General features: G+C 46.1%; 2 protein-coding genes across 3 annotated transcripts in view; one reads left to right on the forward strand and one right to left on the reverse strand.

The window, feature by feature from the left end:
- Window positions 1-2090, reverse strand: part of LPIN3 (lipin 3) — a 159729-nt gene extending 157639 nt beyond the window's left edge. Inside the window, exon 1 of the mRNA XM_029612227.1 lies at window positions 1943-2090. The gene's annotated coding sequence lies outside the window, so the exon portion shown is untranslated. The remainder of the gene's footprint in view (window positions 1-1942) is intronic.
- MYL9 (myosin light chain 9) overlaps window positions 1-14994 on the forward strand; it is a 39649-nt gene that overhangs the window by 13199 nt on the left and 11456 nt on the right. For both annotated transcript variants that reach the window (XM_029612232.1, XM_029612231.1), the window contains exon 2: window positions 14264-14467. In XM_029612232.1, the coding sequence (XP_029468092.1) occupies window positions 14284-14467 (184 nt within the window). In that variant the 5' untranslated portion in view covers window positions 14264-14283. The remainder of the gene's footprint in view (window positions 1-14263; window positions 14468-14994) is intronic.

Genomic DNA, 14994 nt, shown 5'->3' on the forward strand with positions numbered 1-14994 from the left:
CAAATTTTTGTTTGTTTCCTGAATTGCCAAAATACCGCGCAGAAAAAGTAACATTGAGAAGTATTTTTCTCTACATCCGTTCTCTCCCCCTCCCCCTGTGCCCGCCCGTCTGCTTGTCTGGTGCTCTGCACATTTAAATAAGTCAAAAAGATCTGCTGGCAAATAAACTGAAAGCACAAAAATCTTTCCCAAATTATTCACAAATCAGGATTTGCAAATCGCAGGGTGAGGTTGCAGATTACCCAAATGCATCCCAGATCAGCCTTCAGCGTTAGAAGTTGGGAGTCCTCTGGTCTCTGCTGCAGATCCTAGAAATGTGCTGGTGCCCTGACCGTCCCCTGAGATGGCAATAGTAGAACCGGAGAATCTGGCTGGCAGTGTGAGGGAAGCACGCACGGAGTCCTCAGTTTTCGGGCTTGTTTTTCTTTCTTTCTTCTTAATATCTGGTTTTAAAGAATCTCTTTTGGAGTCAGACCTCCCACCAATGTCCTACAGCCACAATCCTAAAGAAATGGTTCTCTAGCCAGAGATGCCTATGGGCCTTGACTCTTTCAGCTAGAACCTTGATTTTTTTTTTTGTTCAATTGTAGGATTGTTCTCTTTTGTTTTGGGAAGAGTGTACTTTTTGTTTGGATTTGATTTCCTTTATTTTTTAAGTTATTTGTCATATATGATTGTGTATTTTTTTTTATTGTAATCCGCTATGGATAGGATACTGAATGAAGCAGAATATAAGTAAATAAATAAATAAAATTCTGCCAATTTCTTGAGCCACCACAGAAATGGGTAAATATCTAGAGATGTGGGTAAATATCTGGCCTTTTCTTCTTGCACTGCAAAAATGGGTATTCAGTCCAGGTGAAGGGATATTTGCCTCTCCCACAGAGCTTTAATCCTATATCTGAGGGCCAAAATTAGTAAAGTTCCTCCTGATTGGTTCTGACTCTTCCCTTTTAGAAATCCAGATACGTGTCAGCAGTGTCTTCCCACCACTCCTGGCTCCTTGAGTTTAATTTTCTGCACTTCCCTGCAGGACTTCAGCTGTTGCTATATTTCTGTTCGGTGCAGCTAACACTGAGCAGAATATAATTCAAGGCAGCATTTTTAGACAGGTCATTCTAAAGTTTATAAATGTGTTTTCTTTTTTTCTGGAGAGGAGGTCTTGGCCCAGTTGTTTCCTCGTGTTCACTGGGCTTCCATCTCAGAACCAGCATCTCTACAGGGGACACAGAACCATAAGCCTTCATGTATAGCGGGAGGGGGAGGGGGGGTCACCCTCTTTAAATGCCTCCCACGTCTATCTTAGTCGGCACAATGACCTCGGCCAGACCTGCGATTCTCTCAGCCCTGTCTGGTCACTGGCTGTCGCAACTGGGCAATGGCTAGTCCCCCCTGGCTCCCTCCTAGGGAGCTTTGGACGAGTCGCCACAGCATCCCAGCCTCTGTCCGGCTGGAAAGCGGAAGCTGGGCTCTGCCATCAAACCTAGATCATCTGCATGACAGCATGCAGCATGCAGCAGCGCCACTGGCGGCCTGAGATACAAACTTGCTCGTTTCCTAATCAGAGGACCCATAGCCCGAGACCGGACAGTGATGTCTGTTCAAAATATGTGCCCATTCACTTCCATTAAACATCTGTCTCCCCGTTTTAAGATGTAACTATCCCTAGTTTTATTACAGGAGGGAGGGGATTGGGGTTTGCTCCCCTACTACCATTTAAGGAGATGAGAAACATTTTGAAGATTTAAACCACGCACGCATTTTACATCCAGAACTTGCACCGCAGTAGCTAACGATAAATCTTCTTCATGCCCGTACTCTCCTCTTTCCTCCCAAAAAATAGAAGTGAGTTATAGGTAATTAATTTCATACCTAGAAAATATCCATTAGCAAATTCTGATTCCTAATCTGTGCAAGATAACTTTTTGTTTTTTTTACTTACGGTGCCGCTGGATATCTTGTAGGGGAAGGTTTCATGCAGGGGAGTTGCTGGCAGAAATGGGGCTTTGCCAGATGTCCTCCAACCTTGTTAATCCCCATCTAAGCCACATGTAAGCGGGTGAGAGACGGGCACAGTCACGCAGCCTGTCCTACTGGGCAGAAATCAATTTCAAACCTTCCTTTTGTTACCCCAGCAACCAGCAGTTCCAACATGATGCAATCAAATTCCACAATCATGTGAGCAAAAAAAACCCAACTTTCTCTCTCTCTCACTCACGCACACACACCTCGAATCCGTTCACTCAAAGCTCTGGGCTGCTTGCGCTCACTCTGGGAGGAGATCAGAGCGTGCGTTCCATACTAATCCCAGCCAGGATGGTGGTTTCACGCCTGGATCCGTTTTTCCAGGAGTTTCTAAGGTACAGATTAAATGTGTGTGAATAGAGTTTTGGAATCAACCTCAGGATTAAGTTTGAAAAGAAGAAAAGAGGATACTTTATAAAAATTCAAACCCAGAATTCCCATGGAGTGAATGGGAAAAAAAAAGAGTGAAACCAGATTAACTAATCCAGAGTTAAATGCTAGAATTGGTAATCCAGAAGCAGAGGGGTTTATGTGTGACTATAGCGCTGCTGTGCTGCATGGCTGTTGGGAGTGTTTGATGCTGGGATAAAGCTGCTGAAAACTGCACCTGTGCTCAGCTTGTGCCAGCTAAGTGTTCCTTTGAAAAGTGCACCCCTAGCACTATTATGGGAGGATGCCGTGCACTTTCACCTTTTGGAACTGTGCAGTGACACGGGAAGCGAGTGTGGTGCAGGATCACCTTTAAAGGCTGTACAGTGACATGCTGAGAGTACAGTGCATGCCCACCCTGGGCCCTTTTTGGATAGCTGTTTATTGGTTGAGGATAGGTCTGTGGGTATTTTGTAGTTGTACCTAGCGGGTATTCAGTTGTCATTGCTGTGATGTATTTTTGACTAACTGGACCCATCCCTAATTAGGGTAGGGTTGTGTTATGCTTTTAGGTTTTGATGTATTATTGTATTTTATGGTTAGGGCTTCTGATTTTAGGTTTTAAATCATAAATACCGATTAAATACCCGCAATACAAACAAAAAAAAAGTACTCTCGTCCCTCCCTTGGTCTGCCTTGGATCCTCCAATCTGTTTTTATGCCTTTTCCGCACTGATGACTTCTCAGCTGCATAAATGTGTGTTTAATTCATCCTGAAAAGGTTCCCAGAAGCTTCCTGTGCTGGAAAAACACCAGTAAAACTTTGACTTTTGGAATTGTTTTTTTTTTTTTTTTACCCTTAAAGAACTCCTAATTACTTGAAAAATAAACACCTCAGTTTACAGGGGTCAATATTCAAAGCTGGCCATTTAAGTAATAACTTAGCCGGATATAACTTATTCGGCTGTGTTTACATGATACATTCAGTGGCACGGCTAAACCACAGAATATATATACTTAGGTATCTGTGCTTAGCCATTTAAGTTATGACTGGTTAAGTTTAAATCTTCTCTATGGCTCCTCTAAATTTAGCCGCATAACTTATGCGGCTAAGACCAAATATCAGTAGTGAGCCGCATGACTTGTACGGCCAACTCAATCCGCCCCAATCCACCCACTGCACGCCCACAATTATGCGGCTAACATTTTAGCCGCATAAGTGACTTAAGCAGCTAAGTGTCGGCCACTGAACGTAGGCGCATATTCCTCAGCCGCTACTTAGCTGCATACATTACTTATCTGGTTAAATAGCGCTGAACGCAATATTAAAACACCTAAAAATAGAAGCCCTAACTTTAAGTATTATACTATGATTATTCACTATGGGGTAGATTTAAAAAAAAAAAATATGCGCGAGCCCCCATGTGCGCACACTAGCCTTTGAAGGCCCTACCTTTTTGTTTTTTATCTTGTTTTGAACTTACGCCAGCTCCTGAGCTGGTGAAAGTTGCATGCGCTGGCAGGCTGCCAGCGCGCGATCCCCCAGCACAGCAGCAAATGGCCACCGTACTGGTGGCCTCCAGCTCCGCCCCTCCCTGCTCCTTGGAAGAGGCCTGGCTCTTGTGCACGTAATGGGGGGTTACGTGTGCAGCTGGGCCTCTTCTAAAATGCGCACAGCCGCGCGTGTAACCCCCGTCTTCCCCCGCGCGCAGGGGATTAAAAATCAGGCCTTCAACTTGTAAATCGATATGGTATTTTCTTTTGATCAAGAAGGTTGGCAAATAAATGTAAATTAACGTATGATAAGTTACTATATGAATGAGATTTCCACCCGGACCAGTGGTATCAACTTTTAAACCAAAAATTAAATATTGCTTTGCGCAATACCGCAAGAAAACTACGAAGGCTTCTTGGAGCAGCTGAATGAAGCAGATTAAGCCAAGTTGACTATTTGATTTGCCCGGATCATTTAACTTTGAAGTTTTTAAACTGTTTTAACCAAGTAGACTTAAGGAATAGCCACTATTTATCAGCATGGGATCTATTTACTGTTTTGGGCTCTTGCCAGGTACTGTGACCTGGATTAGCCTCTGTTGGAAATAGGATATTGGACTTGATGGACCCTCGGCCTGACCCCATATGGCAAATTCTTATATTTTTCTCTTCTTTGCTGAGGCCTGGCAGGGCCCACATGGGCTCCTCTGATGTCACTCCAGGCCCATCCTGTGCTCAGAGGAGCTTCATTTTGGAAGGGGCTTGCAGTGGCACTGAAGCATCTGAGTAAAGACAAGAAGGACATGAATGGAGACTGCAGAGAGCTCCTCCTCTAGGAGATGGCTTATCTTCTTTTTTCATTTTAGAGGGGGTGGTAGTGATCCATGGAAACTGATCCATGAACTCAGTGTGGGCATATCTGAATTTGCTCATCCTTGCTCCTGGATATAAACCGAATAGAATATATCTAGACTGCAACTATTAAAATGGTCAACAGACTTCATCATAAAATATATGGGGACAGACTTAAAGATCTAAGCTTTTCTCATTGGAGATGGATGAATAGTGTAGTGCCCCAGGGATCTGTACTGGGACAACTGCTTTTTAACATATTTTATAAATGATCTAGAGATAGGAACAGCAAGTGAGGTGATCAAATTTGCTGATATAAAATTATTCAAAGTCGTTAAATCACAACAGGATTGTGAGAAAATGCAAAAGGACCTTGAGAGACTGCGCATCCAAATGGCAGGTGACTTTTAACATGGATAAGTGCAAAGTGATGCACATAGGGAAGAGCAATCCAAATTATAGCTACACAATGCAAGGCTCCACATTGAGAATCACCACTCAGGAAAAAGATCTAGGTGGCGTCATGTTGAAATCCTCTGCTCGGTATGCTCTGGTGGCCAAGAAAGCAAATAGAATGCTAGGGATTATTAGGAAAGGAATGGAAAATAAAACAGAGACTATTATAATGCCTCTGTATCACTCCATGGTGAGACCATAGCTTGAGTATTGTGGTCACCACATCTCAAAAAAGATACAGCGGAATTAGAAAAGATACAGAGAAGAGTGACCAGAATGATAAAGGGGATGAAACAGTTCCCTTATAAGGAATGGGTAAAGAGATTAAGACTCTTCAGCCTGGAGAAGAGACAGCTTAGGGGAGATATGAGAGAGGTCTATAAAATAATGAGTGGAGTGGAATGGGTAAACCCAAACTGGTTGTTTACACTTTCAAAAAGTTCAAAGACATGGGGACATTCAATGAAATTACTAGGTAATACACTTAAGATAAATAGAAAATATCTTTTTTACTCCAATGCATAATTGAATTATGGAATATGTTGCTGGAGGATGTGGTAAACGCTGCTAGTATAGCTGAGTTTAAAAAAGGTTTGGACAAGTTCCTGGAGGAAAAGTCCAGAAACCATTATTAAGGTAGACTTAGGAAATCTACTGCTTATCCCTGCGATAAGCAGCTTGGAATTTATTTGTCTTTTGGGATCCTGCCAAGTACTTATGACCTGGATTGGCCACTTTGGTCTGACCCAGTATGGCAAATCTTATGTTCTTATGCTCCAACAGCTACTTCTTCTTCTCAGGTCTTGTACTAGGGCTGGATCTAACGCAGATCCTGATGGGGGTCTGGTCTCTGCATTAACACAAAACATGACAGGGAAAGTCTAGATCAGGGGTGGCCAACGTCAGTCCTCGAGAGCTACAGACAGGCCAGGTTGTCAGGATATCCTCCATGGATATGCATATGAGAGATTTGCATACAGTAGAGGCAGTGCATGCAAACCTAACTTATGCATACTCATTGTGGATATCCTGAAAACTGATTCTCAAGAGCCACAAACAGTCCTGGAGTTGGCCACACCTGGACTATATGGCCCATCCAGATCTCCCGCTAAGCTTTATAGTCCCTTTCTATCCTTCAGAGATCCTTCTTGTCCCATGTTTTCTTGAATTCTCATACTGTTCTCGTCTCCACCGCCTCCACAGGGAGGTTGTTCCATGCATCTACCACCCTTTTTATAAAGAGGGATTTCCTTTGATTACCCCTGAGTCTACCCCCTTTCATCCTCGTTCCAAAGCCTCCTTTCCATTGAGAGGCCCGTCTCCTGCGCATTAATTCCTTGGAGGTATTTAATTGTCTCTATCATATCTCCCCTTTCCCAACTTTCCTCCAGGACATATTTTTGACCATTTAGCCCTCCTCCCTGTTTTCCATCTTTTATCTCTAACCACAAAGGAACATCGCCTCCTATCCCATGACTTCTTAATTTCCCGAGAGTCTCTCATGATGGTCTAACGTTTTTCTGGAAATCCGGTTTCACACTATCAACTGGCTCACCTTTTTAGCCGCTTGTTTATTCTCATCTTTTAAAAACTTTTCATTGACTGCTGGAATTCCCAGAATCGAAAAGAAGTTTTATTGTTGGAAAATCCCAAGGAGTGAGTTTACGAGAAGCCTCTATCAGCCAATAGAAGGAGTTGGAGGTGCAGTCAGAGGGGGAAAAGAGTGTTTGTGTTATTTTCCCCTATCCAGCATGAGAAATGCAGCCCCTGCCTCTGGGTCAGGTCCACTACATCGTCTTCTTGACCACCGCTTTTTTTAATTTTTCTGAATCCAAGGAGGCTGCTGCTTGGCTCCTAACTAGCATCAGACACCCTTAGCATTTTATGTGCCCCAAAAGGGGGATTACGTTGGGATACTCAAGTTGGCTGTTCCGTTCTGCTCCACCAGACTTGCACATATAGAGACATTTGATATAACACCTTGAGTCCTGGAGGGGTAGCCTCCTCCACTATCGGAGAATCCACCTTGGGGTTGGCAGGACTTGGTCTGGAATTAGCCCCGGGACTCACGCCTAGAAGAGTGGGCCACATGCATTTATGACTCTGGGTCTGACTAGGAGCATGACTGCTGCAGAACTGTTGGGCAGCTGTGGGCACGGAGTGAAGGCTTGTGAAGGGTGCTGCTCTGGCTTGGTTGAGGTTGGTTTTCCTGAGAACTGTCTCTCTGGCTGGTGTGGATAAGTTAAAATTTAGAGGGGGTTAAATACTAAAGGGGCACGTTTCCGTGGCATTTTCAGTGATGCTCTCCTGCTTCATGCTTCCAGCCATTATACAGATTAGGAGAGGGCGCGATGATATCCAGGACTTTTCATTTAAGAGGAATTGCCAGGGATTAAATCCCACTGCTACTCCTTCCAACCTTGGGCAAGTTACTTCACTCTTCATTGCCTCAGGTACAAACTTGGCTTGTGACCCCCTCTGGGGCCAGGAAAATACCCGCAGTACCTGAATGTAATCCACTTTGAACCATCTGAAAGGCAGAATAGGAATATGAATTAATTAAATAAAGGAGGCGTTGAAGGGACATTGGCCGCTCCCCACGTCTGTGGCTCATGCTGCAGGCTTCCATACCCTCTTCTCCCTCTGCCTCACCCCCACTCCCCCGGTCCTGCAGACATAGGGGCCAATGCAAAAAAGATGCGCTGAAAGCACCCCCAGGCACCTCTCCTGGGGGCGCCATGCAATATTTAAATAAGGGGTCGAATGCGTGCCCCTAGTGCTTCCTTGACAGCGGGCGCCCAGGAGAGGTCAGCTGTCCGTGGCTGTCCACCGGTTAAGAAACGGATGCTGAATTTATAGGCGTCCATTTTCCTAATTGGCACTCAGCCATGGGTTCGGAAAATGGACGCTGATTTGTTTATTGTAAACCGAGGTGATGCTGTTAACGTGCCGCTGTATATAAAAAATCACTAAATAAATAAATAAATAAATAAATAAATAAATAACTGAGCGTCCGTTTCCCAATCCTTTTTTTTTTTTTTTTTTTTTTAAATCTTTCGTTCCTCCAACTTAATATCGCCACAATATTTTTTTTTTTTTGCATTTGGGGTGACTAACTAATAGCCTCCTCAATATGCATTTGCATGTGATGAGCGTTATTAGTTTCGCGGCGCGTTGGACACGCGTTGTGGAGGCACTAATCCCCCTTATAGCTTAAGGGGCTGTGGACGCACCTACCCAACCCGTGTCTAACTGCAGGTTAAACTGTGCGCTTGGCTGAGTGCACTGTATTGCATCGGCCCCTCCGTGCTTTGTTCTGGCAAGGGTGGGAAGGCAGCTGCCGCTATGGGGGCAGCCCCTGCAGTGCTGGGTGTGGCACCAAGTGTGCACCCTCTGTTCCCTGGGCCAGCAAGGATCACTGAAAAACCCGAGGAAAGGGAGACAAAAACCAGAGAAAAACATTCTGAAAAACAAACGGAAGAGACCTCTTGAGCGATAAACAAAAAAGCATTGAAAGCAGAAGCCGAGTATGCTGTTAGCTAATCATTTTTCCAAGTAACAGAAGGTACTGTGTTGGCTACCAGAGTTACCATCTTGGAGGAAAGATAATCTTGCACCACCCCCAAGGACAGTTCCACAACCCGTTCCCTCACTAGCTGAGGTCTGAAGGCCATCTCTGCTGACTGACCCTCGCCAGCAGGGGTCACCCAGAATCTAAGACTCGAAGCTGCAGGCAAGCCACCAGGCCAGCCCCAGAATGCAGCTAATTTTGAAAGCTGAGACTTTTTTCTTTTGGTGACAGATGTCAGTTTGTGAAAACAAGACCTGTGTGCAGTGGCTCTTTGATGCTGAGCTCAAATTTGCTCAGTTTACTGATTAGACTCATATTTTCACACTGCTACTGCACAAAATAACTGCCTAATGAAGCTAAAGATGTTTTTCATGCAGCTGATATTCTACCAGACAGCACAGATATTGTGTGGTCTCTGCCACGGACACCAGACCTTCTGAGCTACATCCTCTATATTTTTTTAAACGCACCCTGCACATTGCCGTGACCGTCCTTGGCCAGGGACCACAGCTCTATCCACAACCTGGTAGGTGTGGCCACTAGGTGTCAGAGTTGTGCAATGACTGGGGACTCCCTCACCACCAGGGACTGTGACTGCTACCTCCACGGGCTCCCAAGGAGCGGGAAGCTCAGCCTGGCAACTAAAACCAGATCTCCCGCCTAGCAGCACGCAGCACTGGCGCTGACCCGTTGGGCCATCCATAGCCATATATGTATTCTTATTTCCTTCCTTTAATAGGTATCCAAAATAAAATACTGAAATGGCAGTCTACCTTTTATTTTGAAGAGGACCAAAAGTAACTGCAATGCGCAGTACCTTTTTTTTTTTGCATTGTTTTATTAACTAGTAACTGTCATTTTCTTTAATTAAAAAAAATCAATTTAAATTTACATCCCAGCCAATGCAGAGCAGGGACAGTAGACCATCTCTTTTTTTTATTTCTGGGTGCAGGGGGACAAACTAATCTCTGCTTCTATTCCTGCCCTTCCTATTCATTGCCTATGAATCAGAGGGCCTGCCCGCATTGACAGCCTCCTTAATTGGACATTTTTGGGGATTCAGAGCTAGGGAAATGCAAGTGGATGCAGGCTAGCTATGGGGTAGCTTGCTTCTGGTCTGCTAAGGAAGTAGATTGGGTTTTCGGCAGTCATTGCACCACATATGTTTTGCACACGGGAGGACGGTTAGATTAGCTGGGGCTTTGGGCTGGATCCTTTGGAGGCGCTCACGCTGTTCTCTTGGTCCAGCGTCGATAAGTGCTGGAGACTGGGCTGGGTTTCAGAGTTTGTGGTGATGCTACCACTGTTCTGTACATTTTGGGCCACGATACAAACATAGCATCAAAACTTACATAAGAGCATAAGAAATTGCCATGCTGGGTCAGACCAAGGGTCCAAGCCAGCATCCTGTTTCCAACAGAGGCCAAACCAGGCCACAAGAACCTGGCAATTACCCAAACACTAAGAAGATCCCATGCTACTGATGCAATTAATAGCAGGGCTAGTCCCTAAGTAAACTTGATTAATAGCCATTAATGGACTTCTCCAAGAATTTATCCAATCCTTTTTTAAACCCAGCTACACTAACTGCACTAACCACATCCTCTGGCAACAAATTCCAAACCCAATACAGACATGGAGAGCCTCCCTCCGACCCTGACTCCAGGGGATACAGACCTCCTCTCTGAGGGCTGGCTCGGTGGCGGATTGACCTGGGTTTGGTTACTGGCCGAGCCTTCCACTCCCCGGTTTGGCCAGGGATGGGGATGCTGTGGAGGCCTGTAAATGACGACCTCTGCTGGTTTGGGAGCAGGCTCTGGAAGGAGCCCTGATGTGTGCCCTCCCACCGGACCCAGGACCGTCACTGCATGACTGGACCATAGTAAGCTGAGGGGATATAAAATCTCTAGAGTGCATGAAGGCTCATGGTGCCAGGTCCCGGTCCTGCTCCTGCTTGAGCTGGGAGAGAAAGGAGAAAACTGCCCACCCCAAAATAAGTCTCTCGCTGCTGGAAGTCATGACTCATAATGACGGGGGGGGGGACTCGAGCAGGCCTTCAAAAGGACACAACATATTTGCATATTTTAGTTGCTCTGAAAACCAAACCTCTCTCCCGCCCTTCGGGACCACAGCTGAGAACCCTTGGATTAGACTCTAAAATCGAGAACAGCAGAGCTTTTTGTTATCATTTATATAGCGCTACCAGGTGTACGCAGTGCTTTACAGAGACAGGTAAGAAGTGGTCCCTGCTCCTTGGAGCTTACAGTGCAGTAAAGACAGGCAAGAGACTCAAACAAAGACAAATAGGTTTTGAGTTGAACAGTGAGCCCGGGTTTGGGAAGAAATAGACCAGGTGGTTATAGCTGGGATTCCTTGAAGAAGGGGAAACCTTAATTGGGCAAACCTGCATGGAAGGAGGCCTCTTAGCAGCCCATGTACGAAAACAGCCAGACTCTTAAGTCTTTTCCTAACCGTCTGAGCAATATTTAACTCTAAAACTGACCCCGGACTCCTGCATTTCAAGCTAGCTTTTATTTTACTTGATGGACCCCAATCCCATCAGTACCAGCAAAGCAGTTTGCAAAAAACAAAAATACACTTCTTTGCAATTGTATACAATTCATTAGAAGCAAAATATAAGGGGGGGAAATACTGTTACGTCAGAAAATAAAACACATATTCTGTGGTGTTTGTTTGTTTTTTAGTCCCTAAGAGATGCTTTTGGGTTGTGGTAGCAGTGATTGCCCAAGTAGCCCCTGCAGTGCAGGGGGAGGGGTGGCCCCACTTGCAGGAGCTCCCGGATCTTCTGAAGTGGACGTCTTTCCCCACGCTGGGGTGACCTTAACTTTATGGTGCTGCCTGAGGGAGCAATCATTTTTTCTTTCCATGTGTAAACATCCAGGACCACCAAGTTCACGGGGGGTGTACTGATCCTGGAGGCTGTTACTCCTTTCATTGCAGAACTATTTCAGTTCGTAGATCCGGTACCGGAGAGTTGGAGATCATGCTTGCAGGTCCCTTCTTCAGCTGTGCTCACGATGGGGCTGGAAGCTCGTGTCATGCACGGCATCACTTCTTGCGGTGCCATGCTGGAGCCTGCCAGGGCCGGATTTAAGGTTATGGTGCCCACAGCGGTGGGAGATTGTGCCCCAAGAAATCGGACAGCAGCAGAGGAAGTCAGTTTTTGGGTGCCTTCGGAATTTGGTAGCCAAGGCAGGTGCCTACCTTGCCTCTGCCTAAATCCGGCCCTGGAACCTGCAGATAATCCCGAGAAAGCAGAGGAATGTGGAAGAGCTGCCCTGGAAGAGTTTCTGGCCACGGGCAGTCACCACGCTGCTTGGCCTACAGCAGGAATTCTCAGCCCAGTCCTCGGGAGTACACCAGCCAGGTTGTCAGGCTGTCCACACTGAATATGCATGAGAGAGATTTGCATAATTAGGGCCTTACTCAAGAAAATCTATCCTCTCCTCCCTCTCCCAGAGGCACACAATGGGAAAAAAAGTCCTTTTTTTTTTTTTTTTTTTTTAAATAAGGCCTGTTGATCTATGCAACTCTCCTATGCATATTAATTATGGTAGCCTGGATGCCAAGGATGGCAGTGCTCATCAAGGACGGGGCTGAGACCTGGCCTGTGCTGTGAAGCTCCCTGCAGAGTCCTGCTCTACCACTCGTGCTTTTTCTGCTAGTGAGCATCCTGAGAGTATGTTGGCCCCAGAAGCCTAGGGGTGTCAGGTTAGCTTGGAGTACATGGGGTGCTGGCTTCCATTTATATACAGGGTGGAGGGTAAAAAGGGTTTTCAGCACCCCATTTCAAAAATGCTTCTAGTGCCCCCCCTCCAATTTTTTAACATTGGAAAGAAAAATTACATTTCCATTCCCTTCCTCCTCCCAATTCTGGAGATAAGCATGACCTTCTGGGGACAAAAAAACCATACCCTGCAAGGTCCCACTCCCTCAACACCATTTCTGTAGCACTGCTAGACACATGCAGTGCTGTACAAATACACATATGAGAGGAGTCCCTTCTCCGTAGAGCTTACAGCTCTACAGTCTCCTTCACAAGCAGCAGGCCCACACTATCTGGGATTCAGACCTTTAGCACAGAGCAGTCGGCTCCAGTTTCTGTTCTTGTATTTATCTAAGGTTCTGCTAAGTTGAAAGCTCTGCCCTCTTAGGTTTTTCTGGATCTCGGTGCCAGAGCTGCCTTTTGAGACGGTGCTAGCTCTTTGGGGGCCATAAGCAGGATGGGAAGAGGGAATAAAGAAGGAGCAGAGATCCACAGGGAAAATTAATAAATTGTAAAAAAAACTAAGTGCGGGGATCCCCTTGAGTTGCTGGGAGGTTAGTCTTTTCTTTTTAATAACTTTTTATTTTTCAACGAGGCGTACAGCACCACAGGAAACGCGAGACAGAGGAAAAAACCCCTCAGCGTATGGTTAAGTGCTGTGAGGCCTGGCCAGCCGGAGGGGGATGGGAGCGGAATGCCCGGAATGTGCCGGGAGCAGATAAACTTCTCTCACTGCTCCCTGCAAACAATGGCAACATTGCTGGAGAGTCGCCCCCAGAGCTTTTGTTTCTGGCGGCCCTGGGTGGATTTCTGTAAAGCTCCTATTCTGTTTAAGTTAAAAAGAAATGGGGGGGGGGAGAAAGTGCACTGAACCTGGAGTGGGCTCAGCTGGTATCTCGCGCAGAAGATTGAGATTAGTAGGGCCGGCTTAGCTCCCTTCCAGTGCTAAACTGTGAGGAAACCACTTAGGAAAGAGAAGCGGTAAATGAAATCTCTCCCAGGGAAGATGGCAAAAGACAGTTACCTTGGGGGGGGGGGGGGGGGGAAGGTGAGGGCCACTGAAACCCTGATTTAAAACCCGTGTGTAATGAAAATGAGTTCTCCTGTACTGCATGCACCTCTCTGCTGGAGGGGGAACTCGGTCTGCATCGCTTAACTACTACCGGGATGCTAGGGCAAACCAGTGAGCTCCAGCCCCAGCTCGACTCTCCTTCCCCCCCGGCTGTGTGTGACCTTGAGCAAGTCACTTGACCTCCCGCTGCTCCTGGTAAGCTCTTGTGAGAAGGGACGTTGCATGCCTGTGAAGCCTGCTATCTTGCCCCGTGCTGGATAATGAGATGCTGCATCACAAGATGCTAACATAAACAAACCTGCTCAGACATTTTTCCAGTGGTTGAACTCCCGAAAGAGAGGATGGAAAGGGGAGGCTTGGCCAAGACCTCCACTGTAGAGGAAATGTGCAGGAACGGGCCTTGGAGTTGAGCCTCATTTATATAATCGAGGTTCAGGTGCTCACTGCCTGGTATTACATTGTGCACCTGAGGGGCACGGAGGATGCTTGAGCAACGTGCAAATTTACTGGTTTAAAACAGGAATGAAAAGTGCCTTAGGTTAATCCCCGAACAATTTCATTTATCACCATGTTGTTGCAATCGCAAACACTCCCGGTGCTAGGGTACCTTAACTCTTTTTCCCCTCCTGTTCCGCAGGGAAACACCAGGGATCCAAAATGTCTAGCAAGAAGACCAAAGCAAAGACCACCAAGAAGCGCCCCCAGCGTGCCACGTCCAATGTCTTTGCCATGTTCGACCAGTCCCAGATCCAGGAGTTCAAGGAGGCCTTTAACATGATCGACCAGAACCGCGATGGCTTCATTGACAAGGAGGATCTGCACGACATGTTGGCGTCGCTAGGTAACCGTGTTCCGGCCATGCTGGGATCAATGTGAAAGGCAGAACCTCAAACCCCCGCATGCTTAAGAGAGGAGAGCTGAAAGTACAAGACTGGAGCCAGAAGTTTCCAAGGCTTGTCGTTAGTCGGCAGCTCCGCAGGACTCCAGCCACGCACGCACACAAACGAGTGCGGCATGCCAACGTCTCTTAACAATAGTCTTGTATTGCTAAGGGACTTTGACTCCATGCCCCATGCATGAACACTTACGCCCTCTGATATGATATGTTGCTACCTCCTTTAGAAGGCTTCCTGCTATAATTTTGGGTTTGTATTATAATCCTTGATACTGTGTTATACACTAAAACCTCTCCATGAGACGCTGTTATAGGTTTTTGGCAGATATAAAGCTACGGGTCCTTGCACTTCAGCTTCACCATGCTTTAACCTCCTTATTACTTAACTTCGGGGGGCAACGCACAAAGTCCTGGACTCTCAGAAGTCATTGGTGAATATTATAATACTGTGTATGTTTAAAAGGTTTTGAGAA

The sequence above is a fragment of the Rhinatrema bivittatum genome, chromosome 8 (genome assembly GCF_901001135.1).
Source record: "Rhinatrema bivittatum chromosome 8, aRhiBiv1.1, whole genome shotgun sequence".
NCBI lineage: Eukaryota > Metazoa > Chordata > Amphibia > Gymnophiona > Rhinatrematidae > Rhinatrema > Rhinatrema bivittatum.